This window comes from Rattus norvegicus, chromosome 9 (assembly GCF_021556685.1).
Source record: "Rattus norvegicus strain SHRSP/BbbUtx chromosome 9, alternate assembly SHRSP_T2T, whole genome shotgun sequence".
In the NCBI taxonomy this organism is placed as follows: domain Eukaryota; kingdom Metazoa; phylum Chordata; class Mammalia; order Rodentia; family Muridae; genus Rattus; species Rattus norvegicus.
In genome coordinates this window covers 57742894-57766692 of record NC_141542.1, presented here as the reverse complement: position 1 = coordinate 57766692, position 23799 = coordinate 57742894, and the positions used below count along the sequence as shown (strand labels likewise).

The window sequence follows — 23799 nt, the reverse complement described above, 5'->3', positions numbered from 1 at the left end:
AGGCTGGGTTCAATCAGTGCACACCAAACCTCAGTAATGTATAAAATTAAGATGAAACTGATAAAAGTTTTAAAAATTAAAATACAAAACTATCACATATTTGCACGCAGAACCTCCCAGAGAAACTAAGGAAGGAACTGAGCATGTACTTACAGAGAGGTCCGTAGGACAATTTTAGCTTTGTTTGGAGTAGCCAGAAGAAACCCTGCTTTGGTAGAAACTTAATGACTTCATTTTCCTTGCGTGAACCCCTCTCCTTCTCACTTTCGTATCTTTAAGTGCATGCCACACAGTTGTCAAGGGCTACATAATTCCAAACAAACTATGTCACGTAAGCAACAAACATCAGAAGGAATCTTCTCCTGGCTTCCCATGTCTGTCCGCCTATACCCAAACTCCCAGTCTTAAACTTGATGCTTATTTTCTTCCCTCCCCTCCCTTTGTGTGTGTGTGTGTGTGTGTGTGTGTGTGTGTGTGTGTGTGTGTGTGAGAGAGAAAGAGAGAGGGGGGGGGGGAGAGAGAGAGAGAGAGAGAGAGAGAGAGAGAGAGAGAGAGAAAGGTCAGAGAGGGATAGACAGAGGAAGTTCCTTAAGCAATATAAGGTATTACATAAGTTTTCTTAGTCACTGTATAAAATTTACTATACTGTGCACTTATAAAACTCACTTTTTAATAAAATCATTATACTTTCAGGATTTAAACATTTGAAGTGTTGTCCTTCTCAATAAAGGCTTGCTGCTGTAGAATGTCCCACCGTGTGAGTCTAAGTAACCGGTGTGTCTCCCTTAGCCATTTTGGTTGCTCCATTTTTAGATTTTGCTATTTATCATACATAATGTCGCTTTGGCAATTCTGACAATGTCTCTTACGTGTTTAAGAACAGCTCCAGGATCATTAGGTAAGCGTGTCTTCTCCTGCATTGGCAAACCTCTGATGGATTGTTTGCGTGATACCATTCTCTGGAGAAGGATTTCAGTGCCCTGTGTTCTTGCCAAACACTAAAGGCATCTAAATGTGTCTGATGACTCACTAAGTGTTGTCAAGGCAGCTTAGAGACATGCACCCTTCTACAGCTTATGGCCGTTGATTTTCTGGTAAATAACTTTTAAAAAAAAAGAAGATATTCAACTATTAAGAAGCACAGAAAGTATCAAATGCAGCGACAGAAATACAGATAGACGGAAAGGTTGTGATAAGGCACAGCCTTTCTCCTGAGCAGTGGCCTGGAGCCCAACAGGCAGATGTCTGGGAAAAGAGCTCTCTCTTTCTGCTTTTTAAGGTTTATTGTTATCATGTTTAATTATGTGCATATGTCTGTATCAGGTATGTGCATGTGACTGCAGGTGACCAGGGGTCTGGAAGAGGGTGTCACTTCCCTTGGAGTTGGAATTACGGGTGATTATGAGCTACTTGATATGGGTGCTGGGAAGCTCGCTCTAGTCCTCCACAGCATCCTCTTACACTTTTAATTGCCGAGCCATCTCCTGTAGAATAAACAGGATAGAGTTTGGGACACTCAGAAAAAAAAATACTGAAATGAAGGAAGAGTTGTTGCCACACAGCAGAGGGGAGAGTTGGGTAAACTGAGGTATGGAAGTGGGTGTGGCTAGATGACATGGGGCCTGGGAACGACAATACAATGGCTGAGTTTATTATAGGCAGAATTAACAGGATTAGAATATTTAAATCAGGAAAAACATAATCTCACACTCATTGTTTCAACGGCACCCTTACCACTAAAGAACTCCCGAAGGGCTGAGGACTAATGGACTCCATAGGTTTTCAAAACCAGGAGCATGTAAAGTTGGGGAGGAATGGTAGGGTGGAGGCATAGGGGAAGTGGGAGGAGGAAAGGAGTAGAAAAGGAGTAGTCAAAGCCAGGGATGGTCAGTGCAAGCGGCTGAACTTTGGAATGGTGTGTTCCTTCGTAACACAGGGAGTGGGGCTTGGGGTCTAGACCAGCAAGTTCTTCTTCAGTAACAGGGTCCTGAGATAGAGAAGGGGGGAGCAGGAGATCAGAAGGTGAAGAGGAGAGAAGGTTTTTTAAAAAGTTTTAATAAGTCAAGCAGTCTTATTTTTAAAAAAGTACAGCGTTTTATATTCTATTTCAAGGGGGAAAATGAGACTGTCCAAAGAAGCTATCCTACAGTGGGACAACAGAGTCAGCAGGAAGCTAATTAAACAATGTTGCGTGAGGGGAAGGACATGCATACAATGGCCTTTGAGACTGCTAACATAACAGCTCCACACAGTGCTAAGAGTTGAGCTCTCAGGATCTGACTTCACAGCTCCCCCAAGGCCCTGGCCCCAGACCCTTACTGGCTCTGCCAAGGTATTTCTGATTTAAAGAAGGAGCTCTGGGTCCTGCTAAGACTGAACCCCCAGTGAACTAGATTGTTGGGGGGAGGGCGACAAGGGGGGAGGATGGGGAGGGGAACACCCATAAAGAAGGGGAGGGGGGAGGGGGATGTTTGCCCGGAAACCGGGAAAGGGAATAACACTCGAAATGTATATAAGAAATACTCAAGTTAATAAAAAAAAAAAAAAAGGAGCTCTGTCCTTTTCCATACACTAAGGCCTCAGGGAAGTCTTGGTTGGTCAGTCAAGCAAGCTCTTCATAGATACCAGAGGGAGATGCTCCCCTTAGGCCTCTCTGATTTGATCTATATGCTTTGATATAAGTCTCAGCTCTCTCTCGGTTTCAGTCTAACATGAAATTCAGAGACCCACAAACCATGCATCGGAGTAGAATGTAAAGTCTGGATATACGTTGGGTAGAGCAGCAAATGCATAGGGTGCTGCCTGGAACAATAACCAGCACCACAGAGCCTCAGAAGCTAATAATTTACTTACTGTGTCATTATTTAGATTCACAGCCATGCACGCACACATTCAGGAGTCCTTCCACTTGGGCTTGAAGAAACCCACTGCCTCCAAGAGACCCCACTACAAACTTCCCCTTCTAGAAAAAGGAAGCCTCGTTGTGAGGCTTTGGTTAGGGACTCTTGTTCCTCTGGGCCCATAGAAAAAGGAAGCTAGTTTTCAGGATGGCTGTTTGCCTACCTAATCTTGCTATGATTCCTCGATGACCCTTCTCTCCAGATCAAGAAATTAGAGTTAGAGGTGCAAACAGGTCTTCAGGACACTCACCTGGTAGTTGGTAGTTGATGTCTCCTGGTCTCTCCAGCCTGGCCAACAGGGAGCCATCTGTCCCGACACTCTCCAGGTGGTACTGACTCCTAATCACGGGGCCCAGGAACTGCTAGCAAGTGTGGGCTCCACCCAGCACCGCCATTCACTCTGCTTGTTCATTAATGCCCTGAATTCTTTCCCACTCTTGATAACCCTGGGCCACATTTTCCAACTTAGCTAAATGGACTTGCATTTATCCCTCATCAATGTCAACTAGAGAAAGTGGGTGGTTGGGAAGAGGAGCTAGTCATCCGGGAGTTAGAGGACCTGGCTCCTATCTCAGCACACTTGGCCATTAATGAGGGCTGGCGTGAACCTGGAGCAAAGGCCCAAAGCCCAGGCACTCCTAAGTAATACTTTACCGACAAAGAAATGATCATTTCAAAGGATATCAGTTTTGACTTTCAAATTTGCAATGATTCCTAGATGAGTGACCATTCCCACTGCGGCCCTCCTGTGAGAGAGCCGTGCAGTCTCTGCAGAATGTAGTTAGCCAAGAACAGGAAGAGCTCCTGCCTCTCTGCAACCATATGTAGTAAGGGGAACAAATTACTTTGGAGAGGGTGGTTTGGCTCTGCCTATCTAAAAACTAAGGGGGATGGGTGTGGGTCTAGACAGCCAAGAGAAACAGAAAAACTATCCATTGACAGCCTGAGTATTGACTTACAGAGCATTCTTCAAATACAGTGGCATGAACAAAGATTTGTCCTAAGTTTTGTACGTGGGTGGATGTGAATGTGTGTGTGTGCATATAGGAGTGTGTGTGCACATATGTGTATGTGTGTGTGTGTGCATATAGGAATGTTTGTGTGCAGATAGGTTTGTGTGTGCATGTAAGGGTGTGTGTGTGTGTGTGCATATAGGAGTGTGTGTGCACATATGTGTATGTGTGTGTGCATATAGAGGTATGTGTGCACATATGTGTATGTGTGTGTATGTGTGTATGTGTGCATATAGGAATGTTTGTGTGCAGATAGGTTTGTGTGTGCATGTAAGGGTGTGTGTGTGTGTGTGTGCATATAGGAATGTTTGTGTGCAGATAGGTGTGTGTGTGCATGTAAGGGTGTGTGTGTGTGTGTGTGTGCAGATAGGTATGTGTGTGCATATAGAGGTGTGTGCCCACAGGTATGTATATATGAATTTGTGTGTGTATGTGTGTGCACATGGCATGGCACACAAGAAGTCAGATGATAACTTTGGGGAGCCAGTCCTTTCTTGCCATTTTAACTCATTTCTTTGGTTAGATAGTTAATCGTCATCATCATTATTATCAGTGTGTGTGTGTGTGTGTGTGTGTGTGTGCGCGCGCGCACACGCACACACATATGCTATAGGATGAAGAGTACATGTGCCAAGACACATATATGAACATCAGAGAACTTTGTGGGGTGGGTTCTTCCCTTACATCTTTACAGGGTTCCAGGGATTGAACTCAGGTCCTCTGGTCTGCAGGAAGTCCCATTAGCTGCTGAGCCGTCTCACCAGCCAAGCACCTTATTTTGAAGCAGGATTTCTCTGATATTTTCGCTCTTATGTAAGCCAGGCTAGCAGGCCCTGGTGTTTTCCCCTATCTCCCTATACTCTCTCCTTTAGAAATGCCAGGAGTACAGCTATGTACCACACACCCAGCCTTTACATGGACTCCAGGGCTGAACTCGGGTTGTTGGGATTGCATGACAAACACTTTGTCGACTGAGCTATCTCCCTAATCCTTATGGTTTTGAAAGGTAGAGTATTAAGCTATATATATGATCTAAACCACCTCACGAAATGGCAATAAAATATTAATAAGTAACCAGGCTGTGAAGTTACAGGTGACTTTTTCCTCCTTACATATTTCAAAAAGTTCAGCACCTTTTCAAACAGCATTGCTTCTACAAAACAAAGGGGATTTTTCTAGTTTATTATGCAATGAATATTTTTAATTCTATCTACTCACAGAAATTGCCATGGTCACTGCCTAATGGCTTTTATCGCTCAGCATTTGTTGTCTTAAGCCGGAGAAGAGAGCCTGTGCCTACTACACAAGCACACTAGCGATCCACTCACACCTCCACCACGTGGTTTCTCTAGTGTCATCATGCAACCCTAACCAATGGCCTCTGACCAAACCTACTCCATAGGTTACAGTGAAAACACTTCAGGAGGAAAAACAAGACACTTGATCACGCTGACATGGTGAAGGGGAGCCCACTGCTCGTTTTGGCACTGGTCAAATCTCAAAAGTTGCTATTGGTGTTGATGCTGGATTTTTAAGATCTTATGGCAAACACCGTAAACACTCCTGATGAGTTTCCTGTAGGCAAGTAAGGATGTTTAGGGAGAGGTCATGTGACTGCCTGATTTGCTACAACTCCATCAGTGCTGTTCTGGCTGCCTTCAGGAAATGGGCAGTCGGTTGCACAGTCAGCCTGACTACGCTTAGGACAACATTGGTCATTTCAATTGCTCTGGCGGATGCTTTGAGGAAGCCCTCCACGTTCTCCACGGACTGTGCAAGCTCTTGAAGTCATAGTCTCAGCGGGTCAGTTTCAAACAATCCGTACTAGATTTGTTGCTGCTTTGGGCCTCAGTGAACTCCAAAGAATGTTGCCCACTCTCCCACCCAGGCCAGAGAGGGAACACATACCCTGGTGGTCTAGTACAAAGATGGCCTTCTGGAATACAAGTGATAAATGTCTGTAGAATCTACTTGCATGTGAAGTGCTCTGATTGGAATCGACCCCTTTTTCAGCTGTCTTAGCATTCTGATCAGACTCTCAGCTGGGGCACCCTTCTGCCCCTCTTCAGTTGCAACACTAGCTCACTGAAAGTGGCAGGGCTGGCTGCATGACAGGAAGAGGAGTTCCGAGCCAGTGACAGGTCAAAGCCGCCCAAGTGGAAAAGTGCCTGTTTGTCTAACTGTTGTACAGGAGGGGAGAGATCACATCTCCTGTAATTTTCCCCTTCTCTAAAACTTGTCTGGGTACACATACATGCACACATACGCACACACACATGCACACACTCAGGCATGCACGTACACACTTAATTCTGTCTTAAAAAAACAAACAAACAAAACAAAACAAAACAAGTATTCTTGTATTCTGACACCCGAAGTTCAAGATAACAGCCAGGGGAGGAAGAAGGATGTCAGGAGACAGGATGGCCACTAGTGTTGACAGAGGGAAGACTCCTGTACAGAGGCAGGGAAGACAAACTATGGTTTTGGTGTCTGGAGAGTGCCCGGAAGCTCTCAGGTGTTCAAGGCCAAAGAGCAGCGGTGTCAGACACCTAGGCCTGGCAACTGTAATGCTGTCTGCTGCCAAGAGCTGAGGAATCCTGGTGTCCAGCCTGCTGGTTGCTATGTAAGAGCTGTCATCCTGGCGAAAGCAAAGGCTGGACCCTGGCTGCCTGTGAAAGAGCAGCAGCAGGTGCCGCTCTGGCCCGCCTGTGCCACGGACGCCATCAATCGCACAGGGCTGGACAAGCATCTGAAGGCCAGTACATGACACGACTTTTTCTTCTTCATAGCCTTCTCTCTCTCACTGGATTCAAGCTTCTTCCTTCCTTATTTTCTCAGCTAAGCGCAAGTTTAATACTCCTAGAGTATCGACTTAAGCTTGACAGCAGACACATTTCCTCTGCATCGAAATCCAGATGGGGTTTATTTTTTAATCCACTTATTATGAAGAATTTCCAAGTTAAACATACATATGTACACACACACACACACACACACACACACACACACACACAGCTAGATTGTCATGGCAACTCACACAAGCCCTGGCCCAGACCAGAGGTCTACCGGTCTGAGTGGCCTTCTCTACACACAAGAGTTGCTCTGAAGCGCACCACTGTGGATTGTACACCTTCACTATCAATTGCATTCCTGTGCACTTAGCCACCCCAAGGAAATGAGAAACCCGTGACATAACTAAACTAGACAATTAGCCTTATATTCTCTTTTATGACCCACGCATTCGGTCCTTGCTCACAACCTGATATTTACCCTTTGCTATTCTTCTTATTGAATATTAAACTGTACACATGCATGCTTTTATATGTGCATATAATATAGTACAGTTATATAAACCTGTATATGTTAAAGGCTAGGATTAGCAGCATTCCTTCCAAGGATCCTCCCAACAGTTACCTAGCAACCACTTGCTATCACCTAGCTTGCTATAAAAGGGACTGTTTGGCTTCCCTTTGCTCTCTCTGACCTCTATCTATCTATCTATCTATCTATCTATCTATCTATCTATCTATCTATCCATCTATCCCCTTTCTCCCTCTCTCCCTTTCCTGCTCCCCATGTGTTCCTGCTAGCCTCTTCTCTCTCTCTCTCTCTCTCTCTCTCTCTCTCTCTCTCTCTCTCTCTCTCTCTTTCTCTCTCTCCCTCTTTCTTCCTTCTCTTTCTCTGTCTTTACTCCATTCTCAACTCCCCTTCTCATGTCCCCAAATAAACTTCATTCTATACTAGACCTGTCCTATGGCTGATACCTGGAAGGGGGGGGGATGCCTCAATATGGGCCCGCCAAGGCTCCTCCTCCCACAGCACCATGCTCTACAAAGCACATCATTAGCTTTACAAAACACATCAGTTAGGATCTGTGTATGAGGGAGAACACAGTTTCCTTCTCTCTGAGATTGGGTGACTTTGACTAAATGTTTCATGTTTAAGTCCATTCATTTTCCTCATAATTTTGTGACTTTGCTTTCTTCTTTAGGACCGAGTAGGATTTCTTTTTCTAATTTAAAGCACATTTCTTTTTATTATTCACCCATCTTGATGGACAGCTAGGTTGGTCCCATTTCCTTGCTATGGCAAACAGAGCAACAGTCAGTACTAGGGTGCAAATACCTCTGTGGAAAGATATGGAGTCATCTGGTCAATGCTCAGGAACAAAACAGTTGGGTCCCATGAGAGTTCTATTTTTCAAGTTTCAGGGACCTTCAAACTGATTTCCATAGTGACTGTATTAAGTTGTACTGCCCCTGGTGTAGAATAAGGCTTCTCTTAGCATCTTCCCAACATTCGGTGTCAGATTTGTTAGTGACAGCCATTCTCATGGAGGGGAGAGGTTACATCTCAGAGTACTTTTAATTTTTATTTCCCTGATGACTAGGGATGTTGTACACTTTAGAAAAAATATTTATTGTCCCTCTGTGTTTCCCTCTGTGAAATCTGCCTGTTCGACTATTTGCCCATTTGCTGACTGGCCATCTTGCTTTCTTAGCGTTTGGTTTTCACGGTTCGTTTTAGAGTCTGGACATTAGCTACGTGGATCGAATTGTGCAGGAAGCACAGGACTTGGGGACACTGAAGCAGAATGGAAACTCGGTTAACGACTGAGTGTTCAGGAGGGACTTCCGCTGGCTGTCTGCAGCCCCAGGTAAACGAGGGGCTGAATCTGACTCAGGTGAAGCAGAACGAGTAAAGATGGCTGAGAAGGGGGAAAATAATCAGGAGCCAGACAGAAATAAGCTCCTGACAAAACCAGAGGTGAGAAGCAAGCAACACCTGCATCAGAGAAGTCCAAGGAGTTCTTCTCAAGACACACCGAGTGACTGACAGACAGACAACCAGCAAGCCCTAGACTCTCCCTAGACCAGGAAACAAGCCCAAGTGACACCAGCAATCCATTCTAGGTAAAAGGTCCTTAAAAGGTTAAAGGGATCTGGCTCCCAGCTGGCTGGGATCCTAGCAGTTGTCAACAGGATCCTACCAGTCTAGCAAGACAGGCCCGACTGGTCCAGCAGCTCCCCGGCTCAGAGAGGTGGTGTTGGTATTTCATCTTCAGATTTAAGATGAATTAATAAACAGGACTTAGCTGCCTGAACCAGCTAAGTCTTCCTCAGCAGACCAGTGAGCAGCCTGCATCAAGAGGAGCATGCCTTTGTTTGGAAGACTGGTGCTCATTTTAAATGGGTGTCATCCATTTCCTGTAAGGTTTCCCTTCTCCAAAACTTACATGGCATGTGTTCACACATGCAAACACCCACTCCACCCCCCCACCCCCCCGCCCCCCCCACCCCGGCACACAGAGGACTTAATTCTGTCTGTAAAGTAAATATTATGACACCCCCCAAATTCCTCTCCCATCTCATCTTACCCGTGGTTTCTTGCATAGACTCTCCTCTCCCATGAATCTTTGCTGCTGTATTGTTTCATCTCTGCATTTTATTCTAGTGAACGTGAAAAAGACTGTTCAATGTGTCGTTCACTAGCTGCTAAAACTGAGCAGCTTTATGGCAGATTTATTTCAGCACCTCGCTCTTTTGTCTGAGAGAGATGGATGGTTACCCATAAAGGCTAAAGGGGTCAATTATAGTAACAGTAATGGTAACAATTACAGAATAGAAGAGTTACGTGTGTTTATCATCCGTTTAGTGCCGCGTTGGAGATCAAGCCCAGGCCCTCAGCTAGGCAACTGGTTTACCACAGAGCAACAGCCTAGCCCTTAATCCACGCCATAAACAAAGGAACTGATAGGTCTAAGTAAGGGAAGTTGGGGTTCACAGAACTTCCTGTTTGACCATCAACCTCATACCTTGTCTTAGTTGGAGTTATCATGGTTGTGATAAACACCATGGTCAAAGGAACGTCGGAAGAAAGCTTTATTTGGCTTTTTGGCTTTTATCTCCATATCACTGTTCATCATTGAAAAACTCAGTACAGAAACAGGGCAGAAGCTGAGGCAGAAGCCATGGAGGGGTGCTGCTTACTGATTTACTCCCCCACGGCTTCCTTTCTTATAGAATTCAGGACCACCAGTCCAGGGGTGGCACCACTCACTATGGGCTGGCCTCCCCCATCAATCGCTAGTTAAGAAAATGTTCATCAGGCTCGCCTGCAGCCCCAAATCATGGATGCCTCTTCTCAACTGAGGCTCCGTCCTTGCCCATGACTCTCACGTGTGTCAATCTGACATAAAACTAACCAGCACAGACCTCACTCCCCCACTCCCAGAACACCCTGCAAAAGGCCACGTCCTTTATAGCAGGCCTTGAACCCATGTGAGACGAAGAAAGGACAGAGAAACCAATTTTCAGTGATACTCCAAGGAGGCTTTAACAATTTATTAGAAAACAGGTTCGGTTTATTGATCCGTCATAGGCACTGTACATAAATTATGTGGTTTGTGATTACATAATATTTGGCATCTGTTGCAGAACTATAAAATCAAGTTCTTCAATAATAAAAAAAACACCCTTCATTATTGACCAGTATAAATATATATTATTTTTAAAAAGTCACTAAAAATGGCTCAATACTTTCTCTATCATAAAGTAAAATTCAAAAGGCAGGAGAGAGAAAAATATAAATTCTGCTAAACCAGTTTTAAACACTGGCAATTAATACACGGTTGCATGTGCAAACTTCTGCAACACTTGGCCTTTTTAAAAAAAACACCACCAGAAAGTACGGTGAAATCTAAGTATTGGGCAAAGCGTGATCCTCAGCTGACACCAGACACTTCTGGGGTGGACGGGGAGAAGTCTCAGAAAGTTTCCTCTGCCCTTACGTGATGTCTCATCCTCTTAGATGGCCCCTGGGAACCAGCAATGACCCTACTTTCTTGTTGAGGGGCTTTCTCGGGACAGATTCTATTTCCCCCTCAGTGTCACAAGATCTGTGGCTCTCTGTTCTTCCTCTCCCCCTTATACTTTCTGGCCAAGTTTCCATTAACACTCATTCACACATAATAGACATGCACGCCAATACATTTTCTGGGTGACAGACAAAAACATTATCAGCAAGCTTAAACCTTTAAAACATCATGAGTCAGGATATCACCTCGGTCCATCAGACTTCTGGCTGCAGTGTGGGGCAACCTTTCTTTCTCTACCCCAGCAGTCCATTGATCAATCTGCTGTAAGGTTGGGTCTGTGAGAAATGAGGTCAAAACTCAAGAGTCACAATCCCAAATTGTGTGTTTTTGTCAACTTTTATGTAGGTGAGAAATGCCTTTAAATAACGTTTGTCCCCGCCCACAGCAGACGTTCAAAGTCTGATAGACAGATGGATATCCCCGTATATACAACCCTTAAAACTGGGTTTGTTCTTGGCATGTGAACTCGGGTTTTTTCAACCTTCCAGAACTGTGAGGACTACTCTGAAGACAGTCATCAAGTTAAAAATAAACAAACAAAAAACTTCTGTACCACAAAAAATTTTTTTCCTCTTCTTTCACTTGTAGTTGGGAGAAGAAATGTTGACCTTTAGGGAACAAGTATTGGAAAATCTAAAATATCTAAGGTAGGTGTTTATAATCCCAACACTGAAAGGGACTGTGGGTTCCTGTCAAAACATGCCTCCACTCAATTACTTCCCAAAGAACACCCAGGTCTCTTCCCATGAGTATTGAGTAAGTACTGAGTACTGAGTAAATACTGAGTACTAAGTACTGAGTAAGTACTGAGTAAGTACTGAGTAAATACTGAATACTAAGGTAAGTACACAGGGCTAGACCTGAAATCAAAAAGTCAGAGCATACTGAAAAAAAAAAAAAAAGTCAGAGCACAGGGACAGAAACCAGAAAGTTCAAGGTCCAGTAGGGTTAAAAGTGTCCTTTTGTTAAATGGGTCAGTCCCTTTCTATATAAAATTAGAACAATTTCAAATTTAAATATGATTATCCAAGATGACTTTATAATAAAGGCCTTAGGAAATCTATACCATCTGTTTCCATTTCGGAAAGCAATGAGCAAAGAGACACTCACTACTTCTCCCTCAGAGGACTGATTTATGCGAGTAAAGAAACAACCTTTTACAGAGAAGCAGCAGAGATGGACTGACAGACAAGGGGGCTGGCAGCTTGAGTGGAAAAGTCTTAGAGTAAGCAGAGATTGGGCGGATGGGGTTTAGCATTAAAATGAACTTTAAACTGTAGCAAACTCCTTGTCAGGTGGAGAAAACGCCAAGAGCGAATTGTGGGCACAGGAAGTGGACAAAGACAGAGCGGCGGCACTGTGTGGAGAACAGGTACAGAGAGGATCCAGAGGTCCTTCTGCAATCACACAGCAGGACGGTGAAGAGGGGGCTGACTGGAGCCCTGGGACCAGACAAGAAGGGGAGGAGCTTAGATTTCTGCTTCTGCGAAAGAAGTATTACAGCCCTAGCCTGGCAGTGGTGGGTGGGGTAAGAGCAGAGTCTCTTGAAGGTAAATCTTCAGACTGTGCCTGTGACAGGACGGAGGGAGGAGGCACCGCATTTATTTCCAGAGAAGCAATGAGCCCTGCAGAAGGAATATGGTGTGAGAGCCATTTAAGGGTGGAGACTTGAATAGAAGAACCTGGAGGTGGGTGGCTTCCTCCTACAGTTGATTTAAAATCCAGAAAGCTTAGCTGACTGCAGGGAAGGGAATCCCAGAGAATCCTTCTCACTGAAAAAGGCGGTTTTCAAGCTCTACACAATAGAATTTAGTCTTTGAAAACTATGTTTGACAGCCGAGTTGTCTGGAAAATTCAGGGAAGAAATGCCTTCCACTGATGGGTACCAGTAAACTTCACCTGCACTGAGGCTTAGGGGAGGCACTTTTTTGACAATGACCCCCAAAGTGTCCTCAGACAACCATAATCCCTCTGTGAGACTCCACAGAATCTAATTTAACCACCCACACATGTGGCCATTTCCTGAAGCTTCCTCCTCCCAGTTCACTGCCTCGATTGTTCCCCAAACATCCTGAGTAACGTCCCAGAGCAACTGTTACTCTGGGGCTTCCCAAGCTCTCTGCTCAGGATGGCCTGGTCACCAAGTCTTGTTCTCTTCAAAGCCAATTCCAGGTGACCTGGGACAAGGGACTGCACTGGTTTGTTTCATGACTGTTTTACTGGGAGGCAGAGCCCAGCTGCAGCATCTGACGACAGGAGGCACTCCAACAGTCTTGGCCCGCCCGCCTTTCCCACACTAGCCAAGTGGTAAGTGTGTCTCCGCCTGCAGTTTCTCCTTAGTGTCCAGCACAGGATCCAGGGTTAGTAAGTGATGTTTAGACAGTGGTGATCGCCGTTGGGCTGGCATCTGGTATCTTAAGTTTTTCCAGAACCTGGTCTTGGCAGACTGCGGTCTTTCTTTAAAGTCTCCTGACCAGCAAATGGCCCCATGCTTCTGCTTAATGAATTGAATAGATTCTGGCATTTTCTCATAGTCTTGGATTTTCTCCAACTCGAGCAGGATGATTTTAATTCCTTCCCGGATGAGGGCATCGTATATTGCTATCTGCTCTTCAGATGACTGGCCCAGACAGCTGAAGCTTCCCATATCTCTCACTAAAATGATGATCAGCCTTCTGCTTCTCTTTACGTTTTCATTAGTAACCTCGATGGTATCTGCAGGATACAGAGCACAGTGCACTCAGGCAATACATTGTTTCCCGAAGTCAACACACAAAGAAGCTCTTCCCAGACTCTTTCCTATGTCTTCTGTTGCTTCTTCCTTGCCTTACTTCATGTTCAAAGACAATTAAAACTTACAAACTTACAGACCGGCTCAAAAACTGGCCCACGAAAGATAGACTTTGCTCTGGGAACCTGGAAAACCCTCAGTCAAAAAATTTTAAACTTCTTGGTAAATTGATTGATCTATAATATTCCCAGTCTATTAAAGCGGTTGTTGCGGATGATTTGATCTAACTAGTCATTTAAATTTTCAGAATAATAAGTCACCATTGACCCAACAAACTAAGAGAAAATTAATACTATACACCCCTGAAGATATTCTTCTATCTTCAAATATGTACAACGATGCCAACCTTCCAGAATCAGAACTCAGCAACTAACTTCACAAGGAGCATTTACGTACCTTCCCCAACATAGTCATCCCTTCCACAAATGAACAGTTTGTATCCAAACTGTCCCTCCAAGACCTCCGGCAACAGCTTAAACACAAAAGTATCCAAGTATGCAAAGGATCCCTCTCCGTAGGTCTTGGGATAAAGAACATAGGCATCATAGGTCTTTCCATCTGAAGCTAAAGGGGAAATAAAATATATTTAGAGCCGCGATGGAAAAGGGATTTGAAAAATCAATACCACAAACATTCATGGCTGATGGAAAGAGCAGTACAGAAAGTCTAAGGCTGCTTTAAACACAAGAGAGATTGTAGCTTTCGTTTCCATACTCCTTAGAGAACAACTCGCCTTCTCACGTGTTTTTTAAGTATGCATTTAAGTTTTCCTCATATATTTAAATAGTCCCCACATTAGTTTTTTATCAGCTTGACACGGCTTGTTGTTTGAGAAGATGGAGCCTCAGCTGAGAAAGCTCCCACTAGACAAGCAATAAGGCATTTTCTTGACTGATGACTGATGTGGGAGGGCCCAGCCCACTGTGGGCAGAGTCATTCCTAGGCAGGTGGTCCTGAATGGCTTTAGAAAGTGTGTTAAGCAAAGTGTAGGAAGGAAACCAGTAAGTAGCAACCCTCCATGCTCTCCTGTCAGTTCCTGCCTCCAGGTTCCTGCTCTGATTTCCCAGTTTTGGACTACAAACTGTAAGGTAAAAAGATACACCCTGGTTGGGGATTTAGCTCAGTGGTAGAGCGCTTGCCTAGCAAGTGCAAGGCCCTGGGTTCAGTCCCCAGCTCCAGAAAAAAAAAAATACATCCTTTCCTCAACCCTTGGTTATGGTGTTTTATAAGAGAAATAGAAACCCTAACTAAGACAAATACTTACAGAGGCTATAATAGACTGTAACTTTTGACTATTAACAAAAACCTATCATTCTATTCTTTTGAATGTATAAAATATAACCTAAATAACAGAATTTTATATACACTAGCATTAACTTTTAAAACACAAATAATCTATTTCAAAATTATAATTTATCCATTCCTTGTAAACTTCATACATGTATTGAGCATATTCTGATCATATTTACCTGTCTCTACTCTACTCTAACTCCCAGAGCCCTCCTCTGAGTCCTCCACCCCCCACTTCATGTCCTTCCCTTAGATTCCTCTGAATCCAGTTAGTGGCCTTTGTACCTGAATCAGCATAGAGCCATCTTCTGGAGCACAGGCAGCCTACCAGGGGACATAGCCCCAAAGAAGACTGACTGTCCCTAGCAGTCAGCAGCCATCCAAAGCTAGGGGTGGAGCTTCATGAGCTCCTCACTCTCCATGGCTGGATCTTTGAAGGTAGCCATAGCTTCTTTTCTACCATTAGCAACATGCAAACTGATCCAATTTTCCCTTGAACTTGTACATTTTTTACTTCCCCTATAGAGTATTGTTTGTTACATTTGCAAGTTTAATTTCACTTCCTGGAAACAAAAGTTGCATGTTGAGATTTCTTTTTAATGTCAGCTTCTGTTTTCAGTAATACATGTCAACTCTAAAATAGCCATGTGTTTCTTTGTGACATTTTCACCTATGTGTATAATTTACCTGGGTCAGCCTCGCTACTCTTTCTTTTTGCTCCCCTCCCACAATACCTTTTTAAAATCCTTATGTTTTACTACAAACTTGCCCTCATGTAGCATTTACTGCCCCCTATCTTCACACAGTATGACCAAACCTTTAATACCTTTGTTTATCCTAGTGTCTAAATACCTCGAGCACTACATTCTACTTATTCTTCTTCCTATATTCGTTTGATATGACATTGTGATGTTATACAGAAAAGGGGACTTTCCTCAGGCACGAAAATCTCTATTTCATTTAAATGTGGGTCACAGAGTCCATAGGGCACATGCAGCATAGAGCATGCCCCAGTAATGGATTCTGGGTAACTAACTTACAGACAGGTGCTCTAAATACCCGCATGTCCTGCCAATATGAAAGCTAGGTTGGTAACTTAGCTATGAGTGGTACCATGGTTTATCAGTTATGAAACTAAACAAGAACAAATGTTCCTCTTATGCAAACCAATGTCATCGTTAAGAGCCTTCAGTACAAATATTATTCATCATCTTCAACTGCCCAGAGAAGACATTTCGTGGAATGTAAAATCATACCTTTTGGGGGAAGAAAATCAGAGCAGGAGTCCCTGTACCAAAGCACTATATCAACCTTGAAGACTTTGTAGATGCAAGCACAGAACACGGCTGTAGCTGTGAAGATGGCAAAGCCCCCGATGAGGTAATTCTTGAAGTCAGGAACTACCACAGAAAAGAGGAGAGAGAATCATTAGAACTAAGAAGAACAGAAACTCTTGGCACAGCAATTTGAATGAGTTTACCACAAAGTGTATTCAAAGACCACTTTGCCAGACCCACGACTGTCTGTTTAGTATAATTGATACCAATGGCCACTAATGAGCTGGACAATGAATTCTATCAAAAATTAAGGTGCATTCTTTTACATTTCCACCTAAAGCATGATGTGCCGTAAGAGAAAACCCAATGGAAACCACAGAGACAGAGTTCATGGTGGCACAACGGAAGTCAAAGGCCTGCAGGATTCTTTGAGTGGGGAGAGCTTGTCAGAAAGAAACAAAAGATGGAGGCTAGAAAGGCAGGAGTGTGGAAAAGAATCCAGGAGAGGAAAAACAATGAAAGCATCTTTCCACAGCCAAGACGTGGGTAGTATCCAGGGAAAACCTAAACTCTTAATGATTTTACTTCTCTGTTTTATTTATTTTTGTTTACATTTGCATACATTTTTAGTCAACTACAGAGTAACCAATACGTCACATTTGTACACATGCCCTGTTTTTCTTAGCCAGCTTTAGAGAATTTAAACAATATTTCACAATCATTGTCAGGTTTTTTTGACTGCCAATTCTCGAAAGCTAGTGGTCTCAGACATCCTTGTTATAAGCAGGATATGTGTGCTTTCTATACATGGCCATCTTGCTTGGTCATGTGTGCTTAAACGTATTCATGGGGGGCTTTCAATGAAGAAAATATAGGTAGCTATTGGCCAAGGAGAAGAAGCAGAAAGAGGTGGAGAAGAAGAAAAAGAAGAGGAGGAAAGGGGGAAGGGAAAGAGGGGAAGGGGAAGAAAGGAAGAAGGGAAAGAAAGGGAAAGGGAAGGGGAAGGAGGAGATGAACAAGAAGGAAGAGGAGAGAGGAGGAGAGAGGAGGAGAAAGAGAAGGAGGAGGAATAAAAAGGAAGAAGCAGGAGGAGGTGGGAGGGGGAGGAGGAGGAAGAGGAGGAAGAGAAGAAGAAGGAGGAAAGAGGAGGAGGAGGAAGAAGAGGAGGAGATAGTGGTGGTAGTAATAGTAGTAGTAGCAGTAGTAGTAGTAGTAGTAGTAGTAGTAGTAGTAGTAGTAGTGGGGGGGGGGGGGCTCCTGTGCCTGTGATATAGCATGTCTCTGAAGTGATACCCAGGCAGAGGCAGGCAGAGAGGTTCAGCCACTGTTTCCAGCCACTGGGATGGAAAGATCAGAGAATTCAGCACAAGAAGCAAAGTGGATGGGAAGTCATAGCTGAAGAAGGGGTGAGGGACATTCCAGGTAAAGGAGCACACACTGGAATTCACCAGGCCATGCAGCTGTCACGTTAAGCAAGTGTGCATTACTCACCTGGGTATACTAACCGTACGTGTGCAGTCTCCAGAATATGAGTGTTCTTAACGAAGCAGATGAACGGATAGCGATAAAACTGGCTTTTGACCTCTGAAACGTTAAGTGTTGTAATGAGAGTGTACTTTCTTTTGGCTGAAGGGTGTTCCAAACTGTTCAAGAGAAGGGGTTGGGGAGGGGGTTAATAAAATAGAGTTGGTAAAATGCCTCAACACGGAGTAAGACCTACAGGCCCAGTTAACTGCTTTATTTGTAACATATATTATTACAGCTCACATAATCACCTTCCCAAGTCATGTGTATAACAGTTGTTGTCAAGATAAATCTGAAACTGTATAACCTCAAGGTCAGGATCACTCAGTAGCAAAGAAATCAACATGAATTAGGAGTTTGGAAGGAATAAAAAACAACACCCCCTTCTCTCTTTCACACCCCCCCACACACATTCTCTCTCTCACAAACACTCTGTCTTACACACTGTCTTTCACACATACACATATGCACTCTCATACACGCACTCATACATACATGCACATACAGTCTCTCTCACACACACAATTCTCTCTTTCACATACACACATAAACACACACTCTCACACACACACATGAAAGCACACTCACACACGTACACACTCACACAAATATTCTCTCACACACACTCTTTCATTCAGATATACTTTCACACATACACTCTCTTTCACATACACATATACACCATTTCTCACACACAAATATGCACACTTTCTCATACACATTCTCTCACACACACTCTGACACACATTCTCTCACACACACACATACATCCCCTCTCTCTCTCTCTCTCTCTCTCTCTCTCTCACACACACACACACACACACACACACACACGCCTGTGACAGGTGACAAAGAGTGTTGCATATGAAGGAACAAGAAGGAGTTAACTGAAACCCCAGAGATCTTCATCCATCCCATAGAGACAGAGGCCGAGCCTCTGACTCTTGATTCCCTCCACGGACCTTTGCAGACTCTACTTAATACACATGAGTAGCACCTCGCCACAGTGCTGTCGCAGCACAAAACGGAATGGAAGAAAGGGGCTTTATACCAGTATGGAATTTGTACAGTGACATGTATTTTTAACAACAACAACAAAAAAAAACCAAAAATACAAATTCTCACAAAATTGTCTATCACTTAGCAAAGCTCAAAGTGGGCAGCAAAGGGCTAGGAGCAGCCAACCTTCATCTCTCCATCTTAGAGTCAAAACGAGCACAGGTGTGTCACAGAATGTAGCATCAAAATTGATTGGCAAACTCACAACTGATAGTCTTCGGCTAGGATTGGATCGTCCCATTCAATTTCCGACCCATTCCACTTCCAGTAGACAAGGTCGGTGAACTGGCCCGTGACGTTGCAGATCAGTTGTATCGTGGATCCTGAAAAACAATGTGTTTGACTTCCAAGGCTGTTGCCTTTGTTACAATCTGTCTATGTGTGTGTCACTGCTGAATAACAATGTTAAAGTATAGAAAAGCAGAATGAAAAAGGAAAAGTGCCCTAATCCTCATCACCCAGAGATGATTCTTGGGTTCTTTACATACCCCAGTCTTGGTCTTTCTCTTTAGACAACACCAATCTGTGAACAGGATCTTATTGTCTAGTAATTTGTAATTATTGTGGCTGGAAGCTTCAGCCTCCGTGATTAATGCTCAGAAATACCCCGTTGCTGTGAGACAATTTAGCGTTTCACAATCTCATTAAGCACTAACCGGCATGGATACTGTTGAATGAAATTTCTAAAATTTCATTCTTATGATTAGTATTTTAAGGAATATCCCCGCTTATATATTACGGTTTTCACAAATCTGCAAGCATCACTTAGAATGAGAACCCGGAAGCAGAATGTTCTTGTAGTGGTGGGACTCAAACCCATGCCCTTGCTGCATCTCCGGTCCTCACAAAAAGATATAGTTTCAAATCCAAACTCCAATCAGGTAAGGCTCTACCAGAGCAGCATGTGAAACTGTCATCTCACATGGACCCCAGAAAACAAGGGTTATTCAGTAAGCATTGTCCACCAAGAGAAGAAAAATCAAGCTCAATTAAATATTTTTTCTTCCATGAGTGCTCTGGAGTGGGAACTGAGGGCCCAGAGTACACTAGCTATGGTCTTCATCACAGCCCAGCCCACATGCATCTCTTTTTTTATTACTTACTTTTTTATTTATTTCACACGCATGAGTGTTTTGCCTGCAGATAGGCACCATAGGCCTGGTGTCACAGAGGCCAGGGGATGTTGGATCCTCTGGAGCTGGTGGTTGTTGTGGGCTGCCGTATGGTTGCTGGGTACTGAACTCAGGTCCTCTGGAAGAGCAGCCAGTGCTTTAAACCACTGAGCCATCTCTCCAGCCTCTCCGGCCTATACTTCTTGAACTACCCAGGTTTCCTAGGTTACTATTCACTAGCCTCTAGATGCTCCTCACAGGTAGGATACATTGTTTAGGCCACTCCATGTTCCTCGCACTTAAGATACATTGTTTAGACTCTGTGAGAATGAGCTCACTGAAGTCTAGCTGCTCTTTATCAATCAAAGACACCGCCTCGTCATAGACAAGAAAACTTCCCGGAAAGATTTCCAGGCTAGCTGTCTTTAACTTTGTTTATGAAAGTTCATTGATGTTTATTGTTTGTCTTTTCATAGCCAAACTTTACAAGAGGTATTCTTCACAGTATCTCTCTTCATTCACATTTGTTTTCTAAAAGCCCTCTCCACTACCAAACCAGGGAAGAGTAGAGGCACAGATGTGTGCAGGCATCTGATAATTCCATTGCCTTTTGATCCTGAAGCCTTCTGGGATGCAATGCACTACCTTCTGGGCTATCTTGAACACAAAGTATTGATCCAAGCAGTTGATTTAATTCCAGATCATTGTTGATAGGAAGTTTCTTTTTAAGTTATGTTACCTTCATTGTAGGGTAACTTCTCTTCTTATTTATCCTTTACTTTCTTAGTAAAAGTAAGTACATGTGCCTATATTCATCACCCTCCTTGTTTGTGTGTGTGTGTGTGTGTGTGTGTGTGTGTGTGTGCATGTGTATGTGCCTGCATGCCTGTAAAGGTACAGGTGTACCTATGTATGTATGTGTATAAGTATGCAGGTGTGTGTGTGTGTGTGTGTGTGTGTGTGTGTGTGTGTGTGTAAGAGTTCAGGTGTATCTGTGTATGTGTGTAAGAGTATAGGCATATCTGTGTGTGTAAGTGTGCAGTTGTACCTGTGTTTGTGTGTGTGTATCTGTGTATGTGTATGTATATTAGAAAGAGTACGGATTCATCTGTGTGTAAGAGTGCAGGCGCATCTGAGAGTGTGTGTGTGTGTGTGTGTGTGTGTGTGTGTGTGTGTGTGTGTGTGTGTAAAGGTGCAGATGTATCTGTGTATACGTGTGTGTGGAGGCTCAGCAACAATCTTAGATGTCCTTTGAGATGGGTTTCCCAGGGACACAGTAGAGTTCACCTATCACTCCAGACTGGCTGGCTATCCAGCCACATGTCTGCACTTGTCTCTACCTCCCCAGCACAGAGATTACAGATGTTCATCGCCACACCCAGTTCTTAATATGGATGATGCAATCAAACTCAGGCCCCCACAAGACTTTACTGGCAGAGTCACCCCTCCTCTTCCTGTTTTATTCTTTTTAAGACAGAACCCATTTGCAGTCAAGGCTAACCTCAAGCTCACAATCCTACTGCCTGGACTTCCTAAGCTACTGTGCACACCACCAGCTTAACACAGCTCTCTCTCTCTGGAGGCTGCAAAGACTGGTTCATACATGACAGGAAGGGACACACATTACTGCAATGATCAAGGTGGATCTTCATTCTTGATTTTTTTTAAAGGCTGACTAGCTAGGAAAAGCATTTTGTAGAACAATTACCATTTTTGACCTGTATACCTACCTCTTACTGCCTAAAAGGTTAGCTCTAACTATAAAAACATTCTGTGGTGATTAGATACATTAGGTATCATTAGCATGTGGCTGCTGTTTGCACAGATAGTGAGGTTTCATTGGAAAGTACGAGTGGGAGAATCTGGAGTCTGATATGGCTAGACTTCTGCCTTAAGAGGCAAAAACCTTTAAAAACTTTTAAATTAAAACCATTTAAAACTCATTTAACTATGCAGTGGACAGCAGACAATGCACCACCATCTCTCTCTGGCTTGTGCTGTGTGTTTTGTGAAGGTGCACGTTATCTTCATCTTGAGTCCAGGGTTAAGGGCTTCCCCACCCCGTACCGGAAGCCTGCTTACCTGGGTCAGCTTCCATCGTCTCATTCCGTGGGCTCATAATCACAGGTCTGTCCCTCTTGCTGTCATCTGCAAGAAGAAACCCCACAGCACTCCTGAGGCTTTGCCCGGACAGATCACAGGTGATAATAGCACTGGACCAACACTGAACTGGATCTGGCCAGACAAGTACAGCAGGAGATGGGAAGTGAGGAAGAGGAGGGGAACTGAACACCTGAAGCACGGCTGGACCATACACACCACAGAGGTGGACTATACAGGTGTCCTCCAGCCTACACATACATACATACACACACACACACACACACACACACACACACACACACACACAAACACTCACACATACGCCTGCACTCTTACATACATGTATGAACACACACACTCACACATACACCTGCACTCTTACATACATGTATGCACACACACACACTCACACATACACCTGCACTCTTACATACATGTATGCACACACACATACACACTCACACATACACCTGCACTCTTACATATATTTATGTACATAGACACATACACACACATACATACACACACATACACACGAAGAGAAACAAGTATAAATACACACATCTCTACTAAGAAAGTACAACCATTAATGAGAATATATTCTGTACGCAGCACCTATGTGCAGAGGACCCTGGGGGTTGGAGGGCTCTCCTCTCGTTGCACAGTGGAAAAGGCAGTAGCCGAAGGGCCAGAGCTGGGCCCAGCGTGCTGAAACAACAATATGGAATGTGGAAAATGCAGCTCTGTGTATGGTGATCCTATCATGAGCTTGCCCGGGATAGCTGCAGCTGTGTCCGAGAATAATTACTTGAAGCATTACTCGAGCTCCCCTGTTCCCCCAAAAGAGTCCTGGTTAGGTCAGCTTCTTATTTCTGAAAACTACATTTACAGAAAGGTTGACTACTCTGCCCATTCCTAGGTAACTTGTAAAGGTTCAATCAGTTCCTTTGTATTGTGAAACCGTTTTTAATGTGATATACAGGTATGATAGGGTTGGGAGGCCATAAAACATTAAAACGGTCTTCATGTGCATACTAACTGTGCATCTGTTTCATGGCAAAGGCTGATTTCATCAGATATGTGACCACAAACTGAGCTTTCTTCATGTCTAATCTTCTCAAAGCCTTACAGGCTACACTATCTTCTTATAGAAGAGGAGACACAAAGATTAAGCGATCAAGGAAATCAAACACGGTATGTACTAGGTGTGTAACATCTCCCGACTTCTGGGAATCTACTCCACTGCATGACCACTCTGTTGTACTTTTGGGTTTGTCTGGTACAGTCCTGGGAGCCAGATCCAAAGTTCCATACATGCTTGACAAATGCCCCACCACTGTGCTATATCCCCAATGCCAGTGACTCCTGTAGAGTTAGACTCAGCCAGGGCAGGCTCTCACACAGTAATAGACCTGCTAAAGGGAGTCCGAGAGCTCCTTGGAGGGACTGCCTTCTGTGACATCTAAGAGTTTTACAAGGCCCCATTGGAAAGGGTAACCCATAACGTGTTAGTCTCATCAGCTTTGCATCAGAAGCAGGAGTGAAAAGAATCCGGGTACCATTTACTAACAAACAATGAAATTAAGACCACAGGACTTTCATTGTGGTTTGAACATGAAATGTCCCCCACGGGCTTGTGAGTTTGAACACTTGGTCCCCAGCTGGTACCACTGTTTGGAAAGGCTGTGGAACCTTTGGGAGATAGAGCAGAGCTGGAGACAGGATGTCACTGCGTGTGTTGGGGGGTTGAATTTTAAAGTTTTATAGCTGACCCCACTTCTGACTATCTATACATCCACCCACCCACCTATCTATCTATCTGTCTGTCTGTCTATCTATCGCTCTCTATT

At 43.9% G+C, this 23799-nt stretch overlaps 1 protein-coding gene across 26 annotated transcripts in view; it reads right to left on the bottom strand.

Annotated features, from left to right (window-relative positions):
• Positions 1–10226: 10226 nt before the first annotated feature.
• Positions 10227–23799, bottom strand: part of Il1r1 (interleukin 1 receptor type 1) — a 76381-nt gene continuing 62808 nt past the window's right edge. For all 26 annotated transcript variants that reach the window (XM_087564881.1, XM_087564895.1, XM_087564882.1 and 23 more), the window contains 6 exon segments: positions 21929–21994; positions 18940–19057; positions 17643–17794; positions 16131–16274; positions 13981–14148; positions 10227–13508 (listed from right to left, as the gene is read on the bottom strand). In XM_087564881.1, the coding sequence (XP_087421007.1) occupies positions 13090–13508; positions 13981–14148; positions 16131–16274; positions 17643–17794; positions 18940–19057; positions 21929–21994 (1067 nt within the window). In that variant the 3' untranslated portion in view covers positions 10227–13089.